This window comes from Lithobates pipiens, unplaced genomic scaffold (assembly GCF_037356315.1).
Source record: "Lithobates pipiens isolate NorthernLeopardFrog02 unplaced genomic scaffold, aLitPip1_a1.2 Scaffold_1, whole genome shotgun sequence".
NCBI classification, from domain to species: Eukaryota; Metazoa; Chordata; class Amphibia; order Anura; family Ranidae; genus Lithobates; species Lithobates pipiens.
The window spans coordinates 53,848,188-53,875,874 of NW_027507685.1; the positions used below are offsets into that span (position 1 = coordinate 53,848,188).

Consider the following 27,687-nt stretch of genomic DNA (forward strand, 5'->3'; position numbering starts at 1 on the left):
TATGCCAAACATATCGTTTTGCATTGTGGGCAAAAAGTTTGATTTTGGTTTCATCTGACCAGAGCACCTTCTTCCACATGTTTGGTGTGTCTCCCAGGTGGCTTGTGGCAAACTTTAGACGAGACTTTTTATGGATAGCTTTGAGAAATGGCTTTCTTCTTGTCACTCTTCCATAAAGGCCAGATTTGTGCAGTGTACGACTGATTGTTGTCCTATGGACAGACTCTCCCACCTCAGCTGTAGTTCTCTGCAGTTCATCCAGAGTGATCATGGGCCTCTTGGCTGCATCTCTGATCAGTCTTCTCCTTGTCTGAGCTGAAAGTTCAGAGGGACGGCCAGGTCTTGGTAGATTTGCAGTGGTCTGATACTCCTTCCATTTAAAAATGATCACTTGCACAGTGCTCCTTGGGATGTTTAAAGCTTGGGAAATCTTTTTGTATCCAAATCCGGCTTTAAACTTCTCCCCAACAGTATTACAGACCTGCCTGGTGTGTTCCTTGGTATTCATGATGCTCTCTGCGCTTTCAACAGAACCCTGAGACTATCACAGAGCAGGTGCATTTATACAGAGACTTGATTACACACACAGGTGGATTCTATTTATCACCATCAGTCATTTAGGACAACATTGGATCATTCAGAGATCCTCGCTGAACTTTTGGAGTGAGTTTGCTGCACTGAAAGTAAAGGGGCCGAATAATTTTGCACGCACTACTTTTCAGTTTTTTATTTGCTAAAAAAGTTTAAATTATCCAATAGATTTCGTTCCACTTCACAATTGTGTCCCACTTGTTGGTGATTCTTCACAAAAAATTAAAATTTTATATCTTTATTTTTGAAGCCTGAAATGTGGCAAAAGGTTGAAAAGTTCAAGGGGGGTGAATACTTTCGCAAGGCACTGTATACACACACACACACACACACCCTCTTAATATGGTCAGCATCACAATTTTTTGACAATTGTATTGCTGAATTTTCTCTTTTTTATGTCATACTACAGTTTATTACTGTGAATTGGACACTTGCTTGTATTTGTCTGTTTCTTAGGGCCTTGACACACATTTAAATAAAAAAAATAAAATAAAATAAAAAGTGTCACTCTGTTTGCGCTTCTTTTTTTGAAAACTTTAATATAAATGTTGATGTTGATATGAGCAACATCTATACACTGATCAGCCATAACATTAAGATTCCTTACAGGTGAAGTGAATAACATGGATTATTTTGTTACAATGGCATCTGAAAGTCAGTGGGATATAAAGAGCAAAAATACAAAATAAAAAAATAAAATAGGTTGTCCATGAAGTTATGTTGAAGAAAAAAATGGGAATTGCAGTTTGTTACATATGGTTCTGTGTAGCCAAAGGACAGGTCAGGTTGCCCATGCTGACCCATGGTCACATCCAAATGCACCTACAATGGGCACATAAGCATCAGAACTGGACCACAGAGCAATGGAAGAAGGTGGCCTGGTCTGAAAGTACACCCCCATCACGGAAACAGCATTCCCTGAGGACATTGGCCTCTTTTAGCAGAATAATGCACCCTGCCAAACTGTAAAAATGGTTTAAGAATGGTTTCAGGTGTTGATTTGGCCTTCAAATTCTCCAGATCTCAATCCAGTCGAGCATCTGTGCTGGGTAAAAAAAAAGTCCAATCCATGGAAGCCCCACCTCACAAGTTACAGGACTTAAAAAGGAGAAGTCCAGACTGAACTTTTTAGGCTGGGCTTCTCCTAAGGGTCACAGGAGTGCAATTAATTTTGCAGTCCTGTGACTGGTTTTCAGTGGAAAGCGGTCTGAAGTCCGCTCTCCGCTGACGTCACCAGGATCAGTCAAGGCAGCACGTCATCCCGACTTAGGATGTCTGGATCCGCCAGCTGCCTGGTCTGATGGCAGTCTCAGCAAGCCGCTGAGACAGCCACTCTCTGCCCCTCCACAGCTCAGCGCTCCAATGAGTGTGGAGCATAAGAGCAGGAGAGATGCTGACTGACCGTCAGAATCTCTCCGCTAGGGGGGGTGAGAGAACCGAGCCAATGGTGATGTTCGGCGACTCGGTTCTCAGTGAAGAGGTGGTGGCGAGGGACAGATGCAGCATCAGTCTGATGCTGCATCCACCTAGGTAAGTATGAATAGCCAAAAAACAAAAACCTACTTCTCTTTTAAAGGATCTGCTACTGACGGCTTGGTGTCAGATACCCCAACATATCTGCAGCGGTCTTGCAATGTACATGTCGTGACAGGTCAGGGCTGTTTAGGCCGCAAAAATAAGACATATGCAATATTATGTGGGTCATCATAATGTTATGGCTGATAGGAGTATATCTCCTTATGTGAATCATCTATATTTGAGGTCCCCAAATATCAACTTGAAATCATCCATCACCCTCAACCTTCAATCAGTTGCAAAATACAACTTTTAGATTTCCCAATTTAAGAAAAATACTTTACCTAAAGCTTGCCTTTATCTGGCTGCTGCTGTTCACACAGCCCTTGTACTTCATGGATAAAGACAGGTCTCTTAGATCATAAAGCCTTATTCTTGAATCATTAGAGGTTACTAATATCTGCAATAACAAAAAAACGACATCAAGTCAGAAATCGGAAAAAATTCTGTGTTCTAGGCACAAGATGATAAATTATAAACTGTCAACAGAGAAAAGGTCACCTTATTTTCTCCAGGCAATGGCTCTATTCCAGTGATTTTTCTGCCAACCCTATTTCGCCCTCTAGTGGAACGAACATGGATTTGCGTGTGGTATTTTAAATGCTGAAAAAAGAAAATACAAAATACTAAATGACAACATACAGCACTGTAATGGCCCATTCACACCCAGCCATTTTAAAGCGTGTGTTTTAATGCATGGCAATACATGTGTAGCATCTTTCAAATTATTTTTTATATTTATATATACACATGTGTGTGTGTGTATGGTATATGTGTGTGTGTGTGTGTGTGTATGGTATATGTGTGTGTGTGTGTGTGTGTGTGTGTGTGTGTGTGTGTGTATGGTATATATGTGTGTGTGTGTGTGTGTGTGTGTGTGTGTGTGTGTGTGTGTGTGTGTGTGTGTGTGTGTGTGTGTGTATGGTATATGTGTGTGTGTGTGTGTGTGTGTGGTATATGTGTGTGTGTGTATGGTATATGTGTGTGTGTGTGTGTGTGTGTATGGTGTGTGTGTGTGTATGGTATATGTGTGTGTGTGTGTGTGTGTGTATGGTATATGTGTGTGTGTGTGTGTGTGTATGGTATATGTGTGTGTGTGTGTTATATGTGTGTGTGTGTGTTATATGTGTGTGTGTGTGTTATATGTGTGTGTGTGTGTTATATGTGTGTGTGTGTGTTATATGTGTGTGTGTGTTATATGTGTGTGTGTGTTATATGTGTGTGTGTGTTATATGTGTGTGTGTGTTATATGTGTGTGTGTGTGTGTGTGTATTTGTTATATTTTTATTTTATTCATTTTTGTTGTATAATTCACATATATGCAATGCTTTTCATGTGCCAGTATGTATACAACAAAGCAAACTAAAGTATTCATTTTCTCAGGGACTTGAAGCTATGAGATCTATAACTGCTGACATCACCCCCTGCCCCCTTCCGATAAAAAATAAATATCTTCTCCAACAGGAGATGGGATCCATCACCTAAGGACACTAAACAAAAAACAGGGAGCCCCCTGGTCTAAGAATCAATTTCTGTGTCCTATACTGTACGATTAGTACCCAGAAGCTGCTTAATTGCAAACACTTCCACCTGAGACCAAAAGCCCCCTCTTAATAAATCAATAAAGCCATTAATCAGAAAAACGAATTCAAATTTGTTGTGACAAGCTTAAAAAAAAAAAAAAAAAAAAAAGAGAGAAGAACACCCCGCAAAAAAAGCCCCCCCCCCCCCAAAAGCACAGATGCAAATGTACATCAGTGTAGGACTCCAATTACGACACTGCCAGCTGATGGATCAGAGCATTACCTCTGTATCATAGAAGATGCAGCGGCCATCATACGTGCCGATCACCGCATGCTTGCCGTTCTGACAGAAGTTTGCAGCAGTAATGAGCTTTGTCTGCCCATCAATTTCATTCCACAAGGCAACCTTTTTGTCAGGAATGTTCCAGAGTCTGAGTTTCCCATCCAAGGAGCCGCTCAAGAAGTATCTGTCATCCTACAAAAAAGAAATACAATTTACTTCCCAATGGTCACTGCGGTCATTACAAATGACTGTATTTTGATGTCATGCCTCAGCAGAAGGAACAAAAATGGATGCTCACTACCTCTCCATATAAAGCATTCATCCCTTGGGACTTCACAGTGGCTGAACCACAATAGCCTGGTCAACAAACAAATCGCCACACAAACATCTCTTCTGTTGGTAAGGCGATCTGTCCGTTTTATTGGTCAACCTGCTGGGTTGAATGAAAAAAGAAAAAAAGTGTGTAGCCAGGTTAACCACTTGCTTACTGGACACTAATACCCCTTTCCTGCCCAGATCAGTTTTCAGTGCTGTCGAACTTTGAATGACAATTGCATGGTCATGCAACACTGTACCCAGAAGTTTGGTGGTATTTAATCACTGCTGGGTTTATTTTTTGCAAACAGGTAATTTTTCTCCTTCATTGATGAGGCTGCACTGATGGGCACTAATAGGCTGCACTGATGGGCACTAATAGGCTGCACTGATTGGTGACACTGATAGGGGGCACTGGTTTGCATGCTGTGGGACCGCTGTCCCTGTAATAGAAGCCGCTTAACAGCTTTCCTCCTTTCTCTCACACTTTTGGCTATAGCGCAGGTGGAAAGTGGTTAAAGCCTAGTACACAATATCTGTAGAACTGAAGAGCTCGGAAGGAGATGGACTAACTTTGCAAAATTAGTACAGCGATCTCCTCCTCTGGGTTAGTGTGTTCTGACAGGGGGTGGCCCCACCAGAAAACACCAGTCAGCGCTCTCGGCCATTGGCTGCCAGCACTGATGGGATTCCAATTGGAAGGCCTTTGCCCCCCCCCCCAACAGAAGCCGGAGGTTTGGCCAGCTTCTGTCAGACCGGCCACCATACACACAGGCCGAATGGTGGCTGATTTTTATTGAAACAGTTGATTCAACTAGATATTTGGCCCATGTGTACAGGGCTTTAGTGTCCTTTATATGACAATGGGGTAGATCAAATAGGTTAGTATTACATAGCACTTCAAAGACCTTCTGAGGGAAGGGATCAGTGACTACCTCTAGACTCTAGATCCAGCTTTTACAACCTTTTTTTTTTATCATCAAGGAACCCTTGACTTAACTTGAGCCCATCTAATAAATTACTATATTTACAGTTCACAGTACATTAGGATGATGGACACTGAGAAGAATGCTCCTTACAATTCGGCATCATTAAGAAGAATTTCCCCTTGCATATAGATAAAAACGTGATTGATGTCAGTAGTTACCCATCTGAGAAGCAGAACTTGCTCAAGAAACCCCTAGTAACCACTGGAGGAATCCCCCAGGGTTCCATGGAACCCGGGTTAAAGAGGAAGTAAACCCTGATGAGTTTACTTCCTCTTTGATTCCCTGAAAAGGTAAAGCATAATGGACTACTGTGCATCGCATAGTAGTCCATTATGTGTCACTTACCTGACACAGGGGCTAGCAAAGTCACCGCTGTCCTCTTGTGTACGGAGCCTCCATCTTCTTGGTGGGTCTCGCTGCTCCAGCGCTGTCATTCGGCGAAGCCGCGATGATGTCACTCCCGCGCATGCGCACGGGAGCCGCCACTCGCGGCATACCGCCGTAGACAGCGGTGCCTGTGTTTTGGCAAATATCTCCTAAACCGTGTAGCTTTAGGAGATATTTCTTGGACCTACAGGTAAGCCTTAATCTAGGCTTACCTGTAGGTCAAAGTGGTTTGTAAGGGTTTACAAGCACTTTAAGAAAGGCTGCTCTCAATATTGACTTGTATAGGCAAAAGAGCTCAAAATAAGTAACGCATGCTGATATACAAGCTAAGCTCTTCATATTTGCCAAGTAAAACTGCCTTTCAAATATGCTGCACACAAATGCAAACTATCTATATCATTATCCTTTGCAGATAAGTGAGCCAATGACTTTGGAGAGGTAATTTGCTTTCATTAGCAATCTATCAACGATGGAAACTGCACTTTCCAAACATTGAAACAACACTCCCCCGATGCCACAAAATAGAATACAATGATTTTGTAAGCAATTACCAATTCTTTTATAGATACTAATAAAATGAGCTCCAGCTGAGTCCAGACATCGAGTGCGCATTAAAGTGTTATAAACCTCATGTTATAAACGCGACACAACTATGTTTTACTGCAATTTAATCAATGTTTTTACAATAAAGAGATTTGTTTTTCAAAAACAAGCTGAAGCCTCCAATAAAACAGAGTTCTATAAAAGAAGCTCTTAAAGGACAGTGGGAGGCTTTTCCTGCGCAGTCATTGAGCAGAAGCCAGTGACCTGCATAGAATTACGCAGTTTAGTCTTCCTATTCCAACAACATGACTAAGCTGCACATTCCCCTAAATGGGAGACGGAGAAATCTGCTGCATCATAGACTCCTCTAGGGATAAGACAACATTGTTTTCCCAACACATTGATGATTCACACACACAAAAATTGTACATAGAAAAATAAGCTGGAAATTAACCCTCGAGATTGGAAAACTGTTCATCCTTGTTTGAGGGCCTGGAACCCCATCAAGAGTTCAGATCCTCCACCAAATTCACTTTTTACTGACCGCTCTTTTTAAATTTATAGAAAAAAAATGTTACTTTAAGCTCCTTTTTTTTTTTAACTTAGTGTTTTTTTAAAAAGAGGAATTCCAGGTATGAATATTTTATACACGTTTACATAGGTCCAGCTTGGACGTGTAATTATGCATATACCATATCTGGATAATGCCCCTGGAATCTGGCAGACATCGCTACTGCAGTGATCTCCACTTGATTCTGGGTCCCGCGCCAAGTGACTGTCCCGCTGAACACAGGAGCTCAGCTGCTCAGTACAGGTGCCATTTAGAGAATGCGTTTTCTGAATGAATGTAAAGCTTTCTCCAATTGGACGAGGTGGAGAGTGTGATGTCACTGCCCCAAATGCTCAGGTATTCACAAGCCTTTTTGCTTTACTTGGACATCTGTTCACATTTCTCTAATTAAAAGGAGAAGTTAACCTTTGCAGGTAAAAAAAAAAAAAAAAAAAAAAGTGCATTACTTATTTTACTAGGAGCCTACAATGCAAAAGGGATCTGCTGATCACAGGTGCAACGCAGGGCTCTTTCAGACTGTCAGTGTATCTCGTCAGCGCATACCTCATACTGGCAGGCTGTTACATGACAGGAAGCAGCACTGAACTACCTACTACTACTGAACTCAACAGCGCCTGGGTAGTTCATTGAGAACTTCAAGCAGTCAGCTGCAAAAGGGTGTTGGTACGTGTAGTTCTCCCATTCACAGTACACTGCGAATGAATGACACGGCTGGGTGGGTGGAGCCCTTTACACCCACTGTTTTTTTTTATTTTTATTATTGAGACAGTGGGTGCAGGGAGAAGATCCAGGCTCGCTGTCACAATGGGAGATCGTGGGGTAGCGGGGGCTGTTGCAACAGTAACATGCTACACCCTGAATATGGGTGCAACATGTAACAGAAGGCGAACTTATTCTTTAAAGACAAACTCCAGGGAATGTATGTGGAAACAAGATATGCTTTATGCATTCCTTATGGCTGTATTTGCACCACATATATTGCATTTAGCATGTACTGTCTCACATGCGGTGCTAACATGCTAGTGCACTTGTGAATTGGCATTTAACACAAACATGAAAAACTATACACTGACTTCACCCAAACAAAGAAATGCACTAGCTACCTGGATTCAATGGCAGCAAATAATCCCACTTCATCAGCTTTTCTAATCCAGAGTTTTGGCCCATTAGTGTGGCCAACAATGCATCTTTGGAAACAGAAGGAGGCAGGATCAAGCTCCTGACCCATCAACGCAATTACTAAACACTAGGCCTAGGGCACGCTGGGTGCCCATGTTGCCTACAGTAAAAACAAACCAGATTTGCCAAGTCCGCTGGATTATCAAAACATTTAACACTTCAAGTTTGCATTAGGGACTCGCTCCCCCTCTTCCCCAAAACATAAGAACACAATTGCCAGATTGTTTTGTTATTTTACTAGCTAAAGGATTTATATTTCGCCCATCATATCCCTTAAGTTAATGGGCCCAGCCAACTTGGTGACCTGACATTTCTGTACAACAATTAAACAGAGCTTGCAGACTTCGTTTCTCCCACTCTGACTGGACAATGAAGGAGCAGCATATAGTTATAAGGTCATCTCTCTCCTCTCCTTAATGCCAACATATATGCACATAACCAAGCATAATAGTGCTTAGCATCCCTCCCTCAGCCTCAGAGTTGCTGTACAGGTAGCCGATACCAAGTCAAATTCAGGTATTTGGTGCATTTAAAGTAGAACTAAAGGCAAACCCCCCCCCCCCCCCCCATTTTGGATAGAGTAATGGAGGGTTATACCCCTGGATTTTGCAATCTATGCCCTACTGAGGAGATTTCCCTTCACTTCCTGTCCCATTGCCAAACAGGAAATCCCTCCAAAGTATGGGTATGTGCCCATTGGAAGATTTCTCCTCTATTACTGTTCTAGTGTCAACCCAGAAATTGGGATTTACATTCAATGACAGTAAACCAAATAGAGGAGGGTACATTTCTCTATAGGAGGCAGGGGCAGCAATAAGACCTTAAAAAATGTTGCCTTTAGTTACACTTTAAATATGCATTTTTTCCATCGTTCTACAAGTTACATTTTAGTTACATATTGGTGGCATTCATGGCAAAGGTGATCAGCTCACTTACCCTTGGATGGAAAGCAATTGCAGTAACAAAATCTATATGCTGGAAGCAGCACAGACACTCCCTCCTGGATATGTGCCATAGGCGAACGGTCTTGTCCATTGATGACGAGAGTAAGAAGTAATTCTATGGGGGTAAGAATAGCAGAGATCATTGTCAGCTCTTTAAAATACAGCATGTGTTCTCTACAACAGGAACAATGTCTAGTCAACTTTCTGATTATGTGCTGCAAAGGGATCATTACTAGTGCAGGCCAGGCTAAGGCATAACTGCAATTTAACCAGAACATTTGGACTGCTCACTATAATTAAGCAGCAAAATTTACTTTCTGGACATAAAAGAATGACTGTTAAATGTGGTACAGACACAAATAATGGACTGTAGCCTTGTTTTATTCTGCCAGAGTATTGATTAAACACTGTACTCTTCAATACTTAATGTAGAATGTTCAGCTGAATTACAGCTGATCTTTTCTTCTGTTACAACAGCTAATTCAAATGAGAAAGTGGTCTCTGGAAATGAGGAAGGTTATGCAAGGCAAGCTTACATTATACAAAGGACAAATAAAACATGTTCTGTGTGGGTAATGGAGAATCTTCCAAATGTATTTATGGTTCTACCACAGGGCAGTTCAGTAGACTACATATACAATTTCAATGTTAGTGGTAAATGTCTGTGGCACGCGTCAGAATTTTCCCCATTTAAAAAGGGACAGCTGACCTAAACAAAGAACCTAATCTTACATTTCCTTGTTTTATCACTTAAGAATCATTATCAGATCTTTTGCATTTCCTGTCGCTTAACCTGCTGAGGACCTTCAGTGTGGTCAAATATCATTTTGGGTTTTCATTTAATCTACAGTACTGTGCAAAAGTTTTTGGACAGTGTGATACCTATCCTATATGCCAGCAGGACAATGGCACCAAACATGCAGCTAATGTCATTAAGAACCATCTTCAGCCTAAAGAAGAGCAAGGAGGAAGTGATGGTTTGGTCCCCACAGAGCCCTGATCTAAAACATCATTGAGTCTGTCTGGGATTACATGAAGAGACAGAAGGATGAGAGGCAGCCAATATCCACACAATATCTGTGGTTATTTGAAATGTTAGGAAAAACATACATGCTGAATTCCTTCAAAAACTGTGTGCAAGTATACCTAGAAGAACTGATAATGGTTTGAAGCCAAAGGGTGGTTATCCCAAATATTAATTTGATGTACATTTTTCTTCTGTTTGCTCATTTTGCAAATTGGTAAAGACAATTAAACATATTTCTGAAAGCATTCTTACCGGTACTTTATAGAATTTCTGCACACCTGCCTAAAACTTTTGCACACTATTGTATATTAGGAATTCAACATGACAAAATAACACGCTCTCTCTGCTTTGCCTGTAAGAACTATTCAAGCCAGTGAATAATTTGGGTGCAAAAACAGTAAAAATAATGGGCATTAAAAAGTGGCAAAAGGGGAATACCAGCACAAATTTTCCCATTAGGAAAAAAGGATTAATAATATTCACCTTAAGAGCAAAAGGGCGTGATTTTCCATCCGGGTAAGTTTGGCAACACCCATGGAACCAGGACTAAATTAGTAGCATATTTGCAGGTACGAGGGTTCCTCGAAACATTTCTCGGCAGCCATCTTCACTACAGCGTGACCACTCTTCTACTAAACTGCAAGGTCAGCCGGCTTGCCAGGCAGACTAGTCACATGACACTCTGACACGACCAATTACTCCTCCCACCCTCACTGTTTCCAACCAAAATATAAAAGTGCAACATTTTGAGGACCCCTTGTATATCGAAATCTTTTAGAAACATCTTGAAGATTATGTTTTAAATGCACAGATGTGCAGCGATCAATTCTGTGCAGCCAAAATGCTCACAAAAAGGTGCCAGCTGTGTAAAGTATCGGGTCCAAAACTACCAGCCATCTGGCCCTCAGCACAAGAAAACGCCAAAGTGGCAATTCTCCTTATTACTTTAATGGCGCTCCAGAATTTTATTGTAGAAGAAGCTTCCACAATCTGCCTAAGCCTGTAAATCCCATCCAAGACTAACAAGTTTCAAAGAGCCACACTAGAAAAATAAGCGGTAAAAACTTTTAAAGACTTAGGTGACACTCATTACATGAGAATATCTAATTAGCCTTTTGTGTCTGAAGACTATAATGCAGCAGATGTTCCGAAAAGAAGGATATTTTAAAACGAAGAACAATCACACTATTATGAGCCACATCAGTGGGAACTAATGGACTTGCCTAATAAAAAGTACTACATTATTAATACAGAATCCAAGCAGAGTCATTTCTTGTTATGAGTGATTGCACCAATTCGCACTCTTCACTGAAATAAGTCATAAAAGAGTCACACAATGCTGTAGAGTCACACAATGCTGTAGAGTCACACAATGCTGTAGAGTCACACAATGCTGTAGAGTCACACAATGCTGTAAACTATGAACTTACTTTAGACCAGGACAAGTCGAGAAGGTCAGCTGTGTGCCCTTTGTATTTACAGAAGGGTACCTGGCGAAACGGTGCATTCTTATCATCCGGATCCGTATCATCTGCTGCACTGTAAACCTGCAAAAGTCAATCCAATAAGCCAAGGGGGGGGGGGAGAAAAAAAAAAAAAAGCACTTGCTCAATGCATACTGAAGCGATACAGTAAGAAATAGATATATGGTGACAAAGAAATTCACTGGGCCTCATTTATCAGCATGTCTGGGGTTTTTTTTTTTTTCATTGCTACCAATTAAACACATTCTTTCTAATGAAACATGGAAGAGATTAGGCTGGTTAATAAATTACTTATGAAAATAAAAAATGCTGCAAGTAAGCATAAAATATATGCTTTTCCTGTGCCTATAGCCACAATATTTTAAAGTTGGTGACAAAGTCTCAATTGGCTGAACTCCAGCAGGAAGTAAATAGATCACACAATTATTAATTCTATGTACATTGCAAGTTTATCTGTGTCCATGTGGTAAATTAATCTAAATTGGAGTGGTTTCATAATTAGCAACCAGCTGTTGCACCTGCAGTGCTCTAATGAGGAAAGCTGCTGTGGCTTCATCCCTTTAGATGGGTTTTTTTTTTTATTGGGAGCATCTCATCAAAAATTACATTTGTGTTGCAGGAGATGTCTGAAATCTAACTTGCATCTTAGTGCAGACTTCTGGGAAAATCACTGAGCCAAACACACAAGCAGGAAATTACGTTTCTGGGGGGCATTCTGTACACATTCTGTGTACAGAACACCTCCAGGTAGCCACATTGCATTTTCAGAAAGTTACAGCTCTGCAGATTGAAAAGGAAAGGTAATTTTTAATAACATTCAATTACAATAGGACTTTTATTGCAACTGTATATGCTATATCCCCCCCCCCCCCCTCCACCACAAAAGTGGAGTTACCCTTTAACTTTTCACTAGTCTAGTAAAAATCAGCATACAAAAGAACAACTCCAGAAAGGTGGTTATGCAGGAGTCGGTGTATTGTGTACATTACCTGGAGCATTACCATAGATATGCTGCTCTTAGGTCAACTACTGCAATTCAATTGATGGGAGAGCACAAGAACTGAGAATTGTAAGCAAAGACTGAACACCAAGGAAAGCCCACAATAGGCAGCAGCACATCGGCACCCCCAGCCCAGCCCAGCCCCCCCTCCCCCGCTCTTAAAGGTGCCGACCTGGAGCTATGACGGCTCTTGGGATCGTGCCGACCTGCCTCAGTATAATGACCAAAATAAGGAAGAACAAGCTTTAAAGAGGTTTAACTACCCAAAGAAAACTACACCATTAGGAAAATTGCTGGTCATAAAGCGGTGGTCAGCAAGCCTTCAATCCCGATCTACCAATCGATGGCCCTGCATTGCTGATCCCTTTCTCCCCCAACAGCCTCGGCTGCTCCCCCCCTCCCAGTGCAGCGAGTGGGACATATCACAGTACTGGACGGAGGGCGGGAGCTGGCAGTTAACTGTTCACATTAACCAGGTGATTTGTTGTTTGGAAGCTGGGCAGTCCTAGCAACCAGTCACCAGGTTTTTCAAGTTCTCTTCTCTGCCAAAAACCCAGCAGCTCCCACCCTCCATCCAGTAGTCTGACACCTCTCACTTACCTTACACTACAGTGTAAGGTAAGCGACTACTATCTACCCTGTGTACATGTGGGGGGGGGGGGGGCTTTGGGGGCGGCGACAGAGGGCACAGGACATTACTGTGGGAGGGATGATGTGAAGGGGAACAGAAGACACTACTGTGGGCGGGGAGTAGGCACAGGACACCATGCTGTGTTTTTATTGGGGGCTCGATTAATTACATTTTTTTTTAAAAGGGGGTTTTCCCCCTAACTCGGTGAGTGAAATGTAAGGAAAAGAGCCTCATGTGGGGGCACACTGAATACGCATTAACAAAAATAAATACAATTATTTTTATATTCTAATAAATCTCTAGTATAGGACATTAGGCATGATATTAAGATGTTAGTTTAAGATAGATGGATGGATTAGAGTAACATTTAAAGCGGAGGTCCACCCTAAAATGGACCTTCCGCTCATCGGAATCCTCCCCCCCTCCGGCGCCACAATTGGCACCTTTCAGGGGGGAGGGGGGTGCAGTTACCTGGATAATCCAGGTAAATGCACCCACTTCCGGGATAGCTCTCTGCGGAAAGGGGCGTAGATTACGCCCCTTTCCGCAAGTGCCCGCCTCTTTCCGCAAGTGCCCCGCTGCCTGCTGGGAAAACACACAGATCCCAGAGGCAGCGGGGACCGGCCTTATTGCGCAGCGCGGCTCGCGCATGCGCAGTAGGGAACCGGGAAATGAAGCCGAAAGGCTCCATTTCCTGATTCCCATACCCAAGATGGCGGCGGCAGCACCCGAGAAACGATCTACAGATCGGCTTCGGGTGCCGACATCGCGGGCGCGCTGGACAGGTAAGTGTCACTATTTTAAAAGTCAGCAGCTGCAGTATTTGTAGCTGCTGGCTTAAAAAAAAAAAAAAAAAAAACGCGGAGTCCCGGCAGACTCCCGCTTTAATGATGAACACTACAATAATAACCAAGTATGTCTTCATTGAACATATACTACATTATCCGTTACAAACATGATTAATATATTAAAAATAATACAACTGTTTCATGGACCAAAAGTCATCTCTGGCCATGCAGTATAAACGTGTGTCTGGAGATACATACCCCACCATCAGTATCAGATTTGGAAGAATTAAGACTTTCCTGAGATGGTGAGGGAGATACTCGCCCTGAAATGAGAAAGAAAACAAAACAAGACAAAAGCATGATTTACTGGAGGATTTGAGAAATGTTCTCACAATCAATCCTGTTTACTTGAAGCAGTTCTGCACACACTTTTTGTAGCTGATCTCCCTGCCTTCCAAATCTACCAAAGAGTGCTAAATGGACTTTTTTTGGGAATCGTACCTTTCAATCGTTGGCCCAGTCTATGCACACAATCATCTGTCTCTGCGGCTGGGGGCGGGGATTTTGCAGGGACCCGCATCATTTCCTGTGGTTGGCACACTATCTCCTGGGATCTGGTGTCATTCCTCCCAGGAGTCAGTGCGGACAGGCGACGTGAAATCTCGCGTGATTTCACGGACGTTATGGCAACATAGATGTTTACGCCACTCGCGCTGTTGCCAGTGAGCATGCGTGGGAACCAGCAAGGCATGCTGGTAGTTCACACGAAATGGAACAAGGAAGTGATTGCTTGTGGGCTTCAATTGCCCACAAGCAAAATGAAAACTCAGTTGCAAGCTTTTTAAAAGTGACGATTTTAACTAAAAATGGACCTGGATACCGGAAAGAAAGCTAAAAAGTGAGTTTAACGTTAAAATGGTAATAAAATTGTAACATGTAAAAAAATAAAAAAAAAATAAAAATAAAAAATAAAACAGACACGTGTGTGCAGAACCGCTATAATCTGTGCATGATTGGAGAATTGGGGTCCATTCACACTAGGAACTGCATGTGAATCACAGAGTTCTGAGTAGTGAGATTTCAGGCCATTCCTTTTGAATGGGCTGAATTTGCACAGTGCATGCACTACTTTGGGAACGTGCTCCTACCAGATAACATGATACATTTCTACCATGTGATCCAGTGCGGGCAAAACGCACTGCATTTGTGACCTGCATTTGGGGTCTCATTACCTTTGCACTAACAGCAAATGGCAAGAGCAGTGCGATTTGAATGAGGCGAGGGAAACCGACATAAAAACATGGATTTCCCACACAGCATTCTTTTTTACTTCAAAATGCAGCTTTATTGAGCATAAGAGACAGGTTAATGACAGCATTGCCTGGCGCAACAGGCGCCACTTAACATAAACAGGTGCATTTCACATACAAGTGTTGGAAACATACAGGTAGTTGCAAGAGTAACTCATGAGACACAAAGCAGTGAGAAGACTGTTTGACAGAGGTTGACATTAAGAAGGGGGATACAGTCCCTACGGGAGATCCGCTGGCACAGCAGACTAAGAACTACTAGCCCTCGACACTACAGGTGGAGGGGTCTTCCAACCACCCGTCCCAAATTTTATTAAATTTATGAGGGCAGCCTCTGTGAGAGTATAGCATTTTCTTATGGGGGAGAGTAACATTAATCGCACTTATCCATTGTTGTATAGTAGGGGGATTTCCTCTTAACCATGTTCTGGCTATCTGAATTCTGGCCTGAAATAAGGTTTCTTGTAGAAAAATGTTAAGATATTTATCGCTGTCAGATAGGGAGAGGAGCCCCAGAAGGCATTGTCTAGGGCATAGCGACAGTGGGGAGCCCATGCGGTCATGGAGGAACTGGACAACCTGTGCCCAGTATCCCTGTATGATCGGACATGCCCAAATTAGATGGTAAAAGGAGGCGTCCGAGGACGTGCAGCGGGGGCAGCAGGGATCATAATCAGGCCTGTACTTGGCTATACGATGGGGTGTAAGGTAGGACCTGTGTAGGACATAAAGGTGGGTAAGGCGGTCCGAGAGCCTAGGCGACACAATTTTGTGGTTCGCCAAAGCCTCGTCCCAGTCCTCACCCGATATCGCTCCGAGATCACCCTCCCACCGGGAACGGACCTGAGAGGCAACAGTCAAGGCAATGGGAGTCAACAGGTAAGTATACAGCCGTGAAATCAGCTGTGCGTGCTCGAGACCCAACACTATATCAACCAAAGCCGGAGTTCCAAGTCTCGGGATATGGTTGGCGAATTGGGTGTGGAGCGCGTGTCGGAGTTGAAGGTAGCGGAATAGCATATAATTAGGGAGATCAAATTCGTCTTTAAGGGCCTGGAACAATTTAACCGTCCCGTCGGACACTACCTGCGAGAGATAAATGACCCCCCTGCTTGCCCACAGCCCAGCATCCGGGATGAGGGCAAGTTCTGGCATATCAGGATTGTCCCAAAGGGGCGTGTGAGAGTGGGGGGAGGGAGCCTGACCCAGCCGTGTTGCGAGGTGCCAGACCCTACAGTGGTGCAAAAGCATAGGGTGCCCGTGCCTTGAAGTGGGGGGGAGGGGGGGCCACAAAACAAAAGTTGAAAAGGGTGGGTCAGCGGGCCAGGGATCTGCGAACATACCAGGGCGGTGTATCGGGACCTGTCTGAGTGATGAAAGTGAAAAAAGTGGGAGAGCGGTGACGCGAGGTAATAAAGGAACAGGTCTGGGAGGGCAGTCCCGCCAGAATCTGGAGGGCATTTTAAAACCCGCCATGGCAGTTTGTGTCGGGACGAGCCCCAGACGAACGTGTTAAGGATCGATTCTAGAGATTTAAATATACGAGGGGGATGCGTATTGGTGCCTGCCAGAAGACGTATAAAAGCTTGGGGAGGAGTATCATCTTAACTAAATTTATTCGGCCCATCACCCCCAGGGGGAGACGGGACCACACTTGCGTTTTGGATTTTAGGGTATCAAATAGGGGCTCGACATTAAGGGCGAGGAAATCTAAGAGGGACCTGGCGACGTGCACTCCAAGATATTTAATGGTGCTTGCCCTAGCAAGCGGGAGAGCCGCCTGTTCGGCGGTGGGAGGCCCCAGGTCAAGTGGCAAAATTTGGGATTTGGTCCAGTTAATCTGGAGCCCAGAAAAGGCTCCAAAGGCCGTGATGGTTCGCAGGGCCGCCTGCAATGAGGGGCCAGCATCCGCTAAATAAAGGAGCATATCGTCCGCGTAGAGACTGACCACCTCATGCAGACCGCCACAGCGAAGACCACAGATGTCAGGGTGAATCCTGAGGGCCGTGGCCAGGGGCTCCACCGCCAAAGCGTAAAGGAGCGGCGAGATGGGACAGCCCTGACGAGTCCCCCTGGAGAGTGAGAAGGGAGGGGAAATCCTGCCGTTTACCTGAATACGTGCCATGGGAGCATAATAAAGTAATTGGAGCCATTTAATAAAGTTGGGGCCTATACCGAATCTGCGCAGGCATTCCCACAGGTAGCACCACTCGACCGTATCAAACGCCTTGGCGGCATCCAGGCTGACAACCACCCTGGAGCCAATGTCAGAGTGTTGGGCTTGTATATTCATGTGGAGTCTCCGAAGATTGAATGCCGTATTTTTCTGGGGCATAAACCCGGTCTGGTCGGGGTGTATCAAGGAGTGAATGACTTTATTCAGACGTAGGGCAAGGATTTTGGCCAAGATCTTAACATCTAGTTGGAGCAGGGAAATGGGTTGGTAAGACTCGGGGAACAGCGGGTCTTTGCCTGGTTTGGGGATAAGGACTATTAGGGCCTCACCCATGGACCTAGGGAGGGTGGCGGAGTCAAATATGTGTGAGTATAAATTTAGTTAATTGGGGGATCAGAGTCTCGCTAAATTGAGCATAGAACTCCAAGGGTAGGCCGTCGGACCCCGGGGCCTTGGAGGTAGGAAGTAGTGACAGGGCCTCCGCTACACAGTCAGAGGTAATGGGCGCTTCAAGTTGTAATTTTTGTTCAGGCGTGAGGGAAGGGAAGGGAACAATGTCAAGGAACGCTGCGAGCTCATCCTGGGTGTACTGTGCAGTGGAGGAGTACAGGCCCGAGTAAAAAGACCCAAACTCCTCCGCCACCAGGTCGGGATCAGTAATAATTCTCCCGAAGGCGTCCCTAAGGGACACCACCACCGGGGGCCTATGATCTAGGTGGGCCATGTATGCGAGTAATTTGCCCGCGCGCTCCCCGAATTCAAACAGGCGCTGTTTAGCGTAGAAAATACCTCTCCTGGCTTTGTCGTGATGGAGGTGATCTGTAACCCTAGCCTGTAGTTTCAGTAGGGAGGCATTAGCCTCCGACGGGTCAGCCCGAAAGGCCTGCTCAAGTGCATGCAGACTCTTCTCCGCTTGTTCAAGTAGGCGTTTGGAGGAAGCCTTATGTCTAGAGATGCGCGAGGAGAGAATCATACGGGCATGCACCTTGAAGGCCTCCCAGACGGAGCCGTACGAGGCGGAGCCATCGTTGGTATGGAAAAAAAGGTCCCATTCACGCTGGACAGAGTCCAGGTCCGGCAGGACGGTAAGCCAGAAAGGATTAAGTTTCCAGCCGCGGGGCCCAGGAGGGTTTGGCAGACGCAGCCGGACCCAGTAAGGGGAGTGGTCGGAGAGCACCCGGGCACCAAACCCCACGTCCAGGAGATTGGGAAGGAGAGGGGGCGAAACGAGGATCAGGTCTATGCGGGACATGGCTAAACGGGATGGAGTAAAGCAGGAGTAGCGTGCTAGTGAGGGATGTCTGTGTCTCCATGTGTCCGTGAGGGCAAACTCCCCCAGGAACCTCCCAAACCTAGTAAAAACCGGAGACGGAAGTGAAGAGGTCAGCGGGCTCAGCCTATCAAGCAGGGGATTTATAACCATATTGAAATCACCCGCCCAAACAGCGGGCACCAGGGGGTACTGGGCCATAAATGTGACACCTTGCTGCAACACGGTAAATGTGAATGGTGGGGGAATGTAGAAAGCAAGGATAAGGAGTTCCAAGCCACCAATAGTGGCATGAAGAAATAGGAAGCGGCCCTGAGGGTCCGATTGCAAGCTATGTAGTTGGAACTGAGCCGTTTTTTGCAATCAGAACCGCCACACCCCTAGAATTCGAGGTGTGGGGGGCCTGATAAAGCCAGCCCACCCATGGTTTAAGGCATAGCTGTGTTTGTCCCACCAGATGAGTTTCAACCAGGATCGTAACCTCCGCCCGCTGCGACTTAATATGAGACAGGACCGCAGCCCGCTTAGCCCGGTCACCCAGACCCCTCACATTCCACGTCAAGATCTTAAGGGATGCCATGTTGCATGCAATGAGTGTATGTACCCACGGATTTCCCCACCTTCAATAGCAGTAGTACACACATTAAGAGTCCCAAGTCCGGCAGGTACATGCCCCGCCCCGGCAGCCCGGGTCGCCGGAGCCCCCCGAAAAGCGCCCCCCGGCGCCAGCAGGGCCGAAACCCAGCATGCACAACCAGCACCAGAGAAGCGCAGACCAGGGGGGGACCCGGCAACCGCGGGCAGCCGCAGCAGCGAACACAAGCACCACCGGAGAGGAGAAAACACAACGGAAAATATAGCATAAGTCCCCTTGCAGCAAAAAGAAAAATACTGTAAAATGCACATAACAAAAAGTAACAAAAATACTGCTTTAACGCTGGACCGGCTAAGCAGGTTCAACTCTCCAGCCGCCTCCGAAGGCGGAGGGGTGGAGGCCGGCCAGGGAAACGTAGGCTTACAAGCAGCTGCAGAGAGCTGCGGAAACAGTAATGTCACAGAGTGAGCCTCGGTAAGGGGGCGAACAAACTGCAGAGCACACATGAGTTTCTGAGGAAGTTCAAATCAGTACCGAACAGGACGGGTCGGCGAGGGCCGCCCGAGGCAAAGTGGCATAGGTGCGGGCATGTGATGCAGGATGTGGGTACGCCGTACCGGGGCCCGGGGACGGCAGAGGATTCGCAAGGGGACCAAGGAGAAAAGGGAAGATGGCACAAGGAGGGGGCAAATGAGACTCACATGTCCAAAACTTGCGCTCTGTCCGTAGGCCGGACAGGTGGTGTCCATCCCGGGAACCAGGCCTCAGGGATCAGGGCGGCCGGCCTCTCCGCGTCGCTCCAGCCAAGCGAAAACGGCCTGCGGGTCCTCGAAGAAGTGGGACCTGCCATCTCTGGTCACTCGGAGGCGAGCTGGGAAAAGCATCGCGTAGGGCAGGTGGAGCACACGTAGTTGGCGCTTCGCCTCAGCAAACTTGGCCCTCTTCTTCTGCACTTCCGCGGAGAAGTCCGGGTACACCGCGACTGTTACGGTGTCAACCGGTATGTTGCCCCGCTCCCACGTAAGCCACAAGATGGTGTCGCGGTCGCGGAAGTTAAGGAACTTGGCGATGAGGGTTCTCGGCGGGGCCCCTGCCGGGGGCGGTTTTGCGGCAAGGCGATGGGCGCGTTCCACCACGAAAGTCGTCGAGAACGCCTCGCGGCCATAAGTGGTGACCAGCAAGTTCTCCAAGAATGTGGGGGGGTCAGCTCCCTCACAGCGCTCAGGTAGACCCACGAACCGGAGGTTACACCTCCGGAGACGGTTCTCCATATCGTCTTGCTTGGATAGGATGGAGGTCAGCTGGAATTGTATCTGCTCGGTGGCAACCTGAAGGGGATGCAGGCCGTCCTCCACGTGGCCGACCCGGCGCTCGGTCTCCGTCACCCGCTCCCGGAGTCTGTGGATATCCTGCCGTATTAAGGATATGTCCACCTTCACCTCCTCGATCCTGGAGGTAAGGGTCGATTGGCAGAGCGCTATGGCCTCGAGCACGCGGGCAGTGTCGTTGGCGGGCTGTGCACTGCCCTCGGAGGGCTGAGCGGCGCCATCTTCCTCGGCAGGGTCGCGGTCCTCCCGGCGGTATTTGTCAAGCTTGGAGGCCGTACCGGAGCGTTTAGGGGGGGACATCCCAAGCAGCAGGGGAGTCCCAAGGCCCGGCAGCGCGTGGAATTCAATAAGAAAGGCCCAAAGGATCGGTAAAAGGATATATCTCGAGCGGAGCTCCTACACCGCACGTCCTATTCCATGTAGCTCCAGACCACGCCCCTCCCACACAGCATTCTAGTGTGAATGGGCCCTGAAAGTGAATCTTCACCGCTGATGGTGTGAACATTTCTTAAATCCTTAGTAAATTAGCCTCACAATTCTTCAGTTACTGATGGGGTAAGAATCAAACTTTAAAATATAAAGTGGGGGGGGGGGCTGGTCATAAAAACATTACAGCATCACACCTAAAAGAGGTCTCAGGCCAGAATGAGGATACCACAAAAAATACATCCACTTGAATAAAAGGCCTTCTTCAAACACAGCGAGTAACAGCCACTCATTTGTTTCCATCAAGGAAAAGGAATCAGTGGTTATTTACCAAATTCCTGAAAAGGAAGAATATCGAGCACCAATTTTTGCTCTGCAAAACCCCGGAAACAAAGCCTTCCGGTAATGCAATGCCTGGATCTTCACGTTCCAGACAGAATGAACCTCTACCAAGATCTGGAGTAAGGCTGTATGTAGAGAACATGCTTTGACCTAAACACAGGTTTCCTGTAGAAATATATCAAAGGAACCCCTGGAATTGACTGCTTCCTGAGCAAAGAGTGAGGTAAAGGGTATTGAGGTGTCTCCAGCACTGGGGCTAGACGCTTTGAGACCCCTCCGGAGCTGTGGCCAACCCGAAAAGGGAAAGATTTACAAAAAAAAAAAAAAAAAGGCTTTCCACTGTAATTACAGAAATCTTTGATGAGCCTGCAAACAAACCACCACACGAAGATGTCAGTTTACAAAGGATTATGGACCCCAAAATCTACCTAAGTCTAGTCTATCTGAAACAGGATGTTCAGCGCCTTGAGATCTTAAGATAGACCTCATGTCCCTATTTGGCTTTGGAACTGCTACAATAATGAGCCCATAACTTCTGCTCCAAGAGCAAATGCAAGGCAAATGACTGACGACTCTGTGACAGACCCTGCTCTGTGTTCTGTGATGTAAGATAAAGAAAAAATAAATAAATTGTTGCTCTACATAAAGATGGCCTAGGCTATAAGAATATTGCCAAGACCCTGAAACTGAGCTCCAGTATGGTGGTCAAGCTTATACAGTGGTTTAGCAGGACAGGTTCCACTCAGAACAGGCCTCGCCATGGTCAACCCAAAGAAGTTGAGTGCACATGCTCAGTGTCATATCCAGAGGTTGCTTTTGGATAATAGAGGTATGGCGTGCTGCCAACATTGCTGCAGAGGTTGAAGGGGTGAGGTGCAGCCTGTCAGTGCTCAGACCATACGCCACACACTGCATCAAATTGGTCTGCATGGCTGTCGTCCCAGAAGGAAGCCTCTACTAAAGATGCACAAGAAAGCTTGCAGTTTGCTGAAGACAAGCAGACTAAGTACATGGATTACTGCAACCATGTCCTGTGGTCTGATGAGACCAAGATAAACTTTGTTGGTTCAAAAGGTGCCAGATGTACTAGCAGACTTAAATACACTAACAAACTGACACCAAACTCCAGCCATCACCTCTAAGAATTGGCGATTTACAATATAATAAAATGTGTGTTTTGGGTTTAATAATGCTTTAAAACTTCTGCAGCTGTATGCAGATCTGCCTTTTTCCCACCTAAAAGCTGGATTTCAAAACTAAAGATTGTATAAATCCGGTATGCAGCGTAAGAATCCTTAATGATTAAGCTTATTGGATATGTTGGAGTGGTGGTCCTAAAAGGTGTGACCCTTGTGCTGAATCTTGTCAGCTGATTAAAGTTTTGCCTGAGCACACTGGTGTGCGGCTTTTCCTTTAAATTTTAAAGAGCTACAGTATGTGTGTAGGAGGAGTACTGGATTTCGAGCCAGCACCTGATTCCAGCATACGAGTGGAACACTTGGAGGGTTGGAGCTGTGCACTTTTAAACTTCCCTTCTTACATACTTTCGGCATTAGGTTTTCAATACAACTTCAATTTCATAACTCATTTAAAAAACTAAACCCTATTGGTGAGTTGGGCTAAAAAACTAAACAAATCCCCCTTTAATTAGGGAGAAGCATATTACAGCCTTTTAAAACCAAAAGGTTGCTGGTCTTGCTTCCATCAAAAGAAATAAAAAAAAAAAAAAAAATTATTATTTTTCATTTTAGGAATCTGGTCAGAGCCATGCAAATTGTTCCTTTATGCCTCCGTGGCCAATTGCAACTCCAAAAACCACTGGACATATATTCCATATGGCATACAGCTGCTGCAGTCTAATTGATGATCATTACTACTGTCTATTGGAAGGAATGGCTTCTATGAGAGTAGAGCTTTTAGATCATCAAAACCACACAATAACCTGATAACTTATAGCAGGGGTCTCCAAGCTATCTGAACACAGGGCCAGTTTATGGTTCTTCAGACTTTAGGTGGGCCAGAGTGTGGCCATTAGGAGCAGAAATTGTCTTGGCATCAGTAGGAGTAAACAATGCATTTTTGGTATTTGTGGCAGGAATAGTGCCCCATCGATGTCAGTTTGAGAAATAGTTGTACCCCATTGTTGGTGTCACTGGGAGAAATAGTGCACAACTGCTGATGTCAATAGCAGGAATTATGTCCCATTGGTGTCAGTGAAAGGACTAATGTCTTGTTGTATCAGTGGGAGGAAAGTGCCCCAAGAGCCAGATAAAAGCAAGCAAAGGGACATATCTGGCCCCTGGGCTGCAGTTTAGAGACCACCGACACACTAAAGGTGGGCTTAAAGTAATAGGGTAAAGCCTTCTTAAAAAAAAAAACACCACACAACAACACACACACACACACACACACACACACACTTTCTCATCTCACTGAAGTCCAAGTAAATTAGCAATCTCTTGCCTTCGGTGTTGTACTTGATCCTCATGTTATTGAAATAATCGAAAGCATTTTTGAGAACCCAAATTCTGACAATATTGTCCTGTCCAGCTGAAGCAAGCAGCCGCCCACAGTGAGAAAACTTCATGGTCCAGACAGCTCCCTTGAAGAAATAATAAAGGAATATTAAAAGATTGTGTGACTGTGTCAAGTTAGTGAAAGCTCTTAGCGGACACTAGTATTACCATGTGCTCTCCACTTAGGTCCTGCACCACTTTGATTTGCTCAAAGTCGTAGGGACCCTTGAAGCCATGAGCAGCTTTGAATTTCACAGGTCTGGTGTAGGGCATTCCTTCATCATCACTGGACGACTGGTCATCTGGGTCTGTGTGAAAAACTAAGATGACAGGAAGATCTTCAATATATTACACAAAACTTGTACATTTTAGAGCAAGTTACAAAACAGAAAACAAATTCCATTAACCCATTCCCACCCAGTGTCCCTTTGCCATGGTCTTTATGCCGAGGGTCAGGAAAGATCAGTCAATCACATTACTACTGTGATAGGCTGTCACATGTTCAGAAACAGGTCCCGCCGGCCAATGATTATTAACAGAGGCTGAGAGCTGTTTGAGCACAGTGACCAAGCTGTCACAGAGTGCCCTCTCAGCACAGAAAGCTTTGCCACCTACGGACATGTGTGGCATGTGGACCTTAAACCCACCCTCTTAGCCACAGCACACATGCGTTGCGTTGCCTGCAAGACATTAAAACTGTTAATTTTATTGCTTTTAATGGGACAGCGGTTTAGATCTCGAAATATAATCGAAGAATTGTGTCTAACTTTCAGACTTTAAAGGTCGAACATGCAATGGTGGTATGCATCGAACAAATTAAGCTTCTTGTTCAGAGGAGAGAGCACAGAGATGACCACAGCGAGCAGATGTTTTTTCACTACCATCCTGAGCAGTCAACAATCAAATCTGGGAAGGCTAAGCTTTGACTTATTGCCGATTAGAAAACCCAAAAAATAAAATAAAAAGCAGATGGATACAAAAAAACAAACAAAAAAAAAAAAAAACACACCTTTCCATTTCAAGGTTATAGAATCGTTTAAATTAATTTATTTTGCTTAGATTCTTTAATAACTAATGCTTCCTTATTAAAGGAGGAAGCACATAGATGGCCACATTAGTGAGCTGCTGTACCTTCACCGAGTGGTTAGTTATCTAAGCTGGGGAGGGTTAGGCTTAAAAAAAAAAAAAAAAAAAAAAAAAAAAAAAAAACTTGAAACATTCCATTTCCCATGTATATGAGATTTCAAATAAATTCCATAAACATTTACAGTACATTTTCTAAACCTTTAAAAAAAACAATATTAAGCTGGGTGGTGCAGTGGTAAGCATGTTATACACTGAGGCTCGGTTCACACAGGGGCGACTTGTCCAGGCGACTTCGCCACCTGACAAGTCGCCCCCGTTCTGTACTACGGAACCGTTCTAATAGGAGCGACTCGAGTTGCTCAGACTTAGAAAAAAGGTTCCTGTACTACTTTTGCGGCGACCTCGGGCGACTTGCATTGACTTCTATACAGAAGTCGTTTTGCAAGTCGCCGCTGAGGTCGCAGCAGGTCGCGGCGCGGCAAGTAGTGCCGCGTCCTGTGTGAACCGAGCCTTAAATGAGCATTAAAATGTTCCAGAAAAAAAAAAAAAAAATAGAACATTTAGAGCCCTTTCAAACTGTGGGGCGTCAGTGGTAAAGCGGCGCTATTTTTAGCAGCACTATTCGGCTGCTAGTGGGGTGGTTTTAACCCCCCCCCCCCCCCCCGCTAGCTATGAAAAGGGATTAAATCCACCCGCAAAACGCTGCTGCAGCGGCTTTTGCCAGTGGTATAGCAGTGCTGCTCCATTGATTTCAATGGGGAAGAGCGACGAGTTCACCGCTCCCAAGATGCTGCTGGCAGGACTTTTTGTGACGCCCTGCCAGCGCACCGCTCCAGTGTAAAGCCTTCAGGCTTTCACACTGGAATGAATGGAGCAGCTGTTTTAGGGTGGTTTACAGGCGCTATTTTTAATGCTATAGCGCCTGCAAAACGCCCCCAGTGTGAAAGGGGTTACTTTTTAGATGTAAAGACTTTAAACCCTCGGCATTGAAAAGCAAAAGTATATTGATTAAAGAAAAACCATGTGGACTACTGACCCTCATCTCTGACACTTTTCACTTTATTCACCGCCCGTTCGCCATATTCTTCTGCCAGATGTTTTGCTCTTTTCACCTTTTTTCCTAAAAATTTCTTCAGTTGTGTCCTTGAAACACAGAGAGACCAATATAAGACCACCATGAATTCACTCAAAGTACACGATTTACATTTTTATTTCATTAAAAGGAATCTTACCAACTGATTCTCCCCGATTATGCCCTACATCCCCTTTTTTTAAAAATACAAAAACAAAAAACAAACAAACCTTTAGGTTTTGGATTAGTCAGGACCTCCATCCATTTATTTTTTATTTTTTTAATTATTAAAGGTTTTCTATTCCCATTTTGTCCTGGAAACACAACAGGATGCAAGGGAGAATCTCTCCAAAGAGAGGGAACTGTCTGTTACCAAAACAAGTATCTCCAGTGGAAGATTCTCCTTTGCATTTTGGTGAAAGCAGTAAAACATTGTATTTCCCATTACTTTCTGCTCTGGTCACTATACGAATGAAGAAATAATCTCTGCATTGGGGACACATGGCAGTAGAAACCTAACAAAACTTTTGTAACCCACTTTTTGGCTATAGACATATGGCAAGAGGATACACAGCATTTCATACCTATAAAAGTAGACCAAAGTGAATACAAGTAGTTACCACAGAAAAAAAGTAAAACATGAGGGGGTCATCAACAAAATGTAAGGTGGCAAAGCGGGCTTCATGAAAAACCCTATCATCATTTAGGATGGCCATAGAGAAACAGATATGATCCAAAGGATTGTGGGCCTCACATGAGTCAAGTAGGATCAGCATTTGACTCTTAACAGAAAAGGGAAGGCTAGAGACCCGCTAACTGGGAGATTTTGCAATGAGCGGACAGACTGAAGCACTTGTTAGATTTCTTCTTGTAGTACAGAAACTGCACAATACTGGCAAATGATGCTCAAATTCATGTGTACCGTGCTTTATTCATCTACAGCCATCTCTAGACATCCAGAATAATCCAATAAGGCAACGCAGAGGCTAAGAGCAAAATGCTAAGTTCTATAGGATCTACAGTTAGGCAAGATTAGTTAATATTTAAAGATTACATTATGATTTGTGGTGATAAAAGCTTCTATAAGAATCCAGTGATGAAGTGTTCATAGACATCAGATAGCCTCCTGATGCCAGCAATTTTCTATAATGATTTACTGTCTGTGAGGCACCCATAGGACTCATAAGCCAAGGTTTATTAGGTAAAATAGTAGCTGGGCAGGTAATGACCAGCTTTAGGAAGGCAGCTGGGACGCCTCTGAATAGAGAGAAAATGTATATTCCAGAAGTGAGATACAGGAGTCAGATTAGGCGCCTTTCACACAAGCAAAGTAACTGGGTCCGCCTGTCAATTTTTCAGATGGACCCGATTGGACCCTCTATTCTCCTCTATGGAGTGGCGGATGCAAACAGATACATGTGTTTACACCCACCTACATCCAATCCGATCGGCTAAAAACAGACAGATTGGAATCCATTCCCTTTCCTTCTAGCAGATCGAATGAAAGTTGGGTATAAACAGACAGGAGGTCCGTTTACATCCAACTGCCCATAGAGGACAGCAAGCTGTGTACTCTCTGCATAAGCAGGGTGGACATGGAACAGACATCTGCCTGCTCAGCGTTGATCAACGGACAGACAGGGGCCTTAAAAGGGGGCGTTTGTAATTACTGAAGTCCACCTGTCAAAATCATGACAACGTGTAATAAATCAGTACTGCAACCACAACGGTATCAT

The 27,687-nt window shown here is 44.8% G+C and overlaps 1 protein-coding gene across 1 annotated transcript in view; it reads right to left on the reverse strand.

Annotated features, from left to right (window-relative positions):
- The window catches only part of WDR44 (WD repeat domain 44), a 121,096-nt gene that overhangs the window by 15,218 nt on the left and 78,191 nt on the right, over window positions 1-27,687 (reverse strand). Inside the window, exons 9-17 of the mRNA XM_077493989.1 lie at window positions 25,916-26,022; window positions 23,962-24,113; window positions 23,741-23,879; window positions 14,089-14,153; window positions 11,358-11,474; window positions 8,893-9,015; window positions 3,973-4,164; window positions 2,668-2,769; window positions 2,451-2,566 (exon numbers count right to left, since the gene is read on the reverse strand). Of these exons, the coding sequence (XP_077350115.1) occupies window positions 2,451-2,566; window positions 2,668-2,769; window positions 3,973-4,164; window positions 8,893-9,015; window positions 11,358-11,474; window positions 14,089-14,153; window positions 23,741-23,879; window positions 23,962-24,113; window positions 25,916-26,022 (1,113 nt within the window). The remainder of the gene's footprint in view (window positions 1-2,450; window positions 2,567-2,667; window positions 2,770-3,972; window positions 4,165-8,892; window positions 9,016-11,357; window positions 11,475-14,088; window positions 14,154-23,740; window positions 23,880-23,961; window positions 24,114-25,915; window positions 26,023-27,687) is intronic.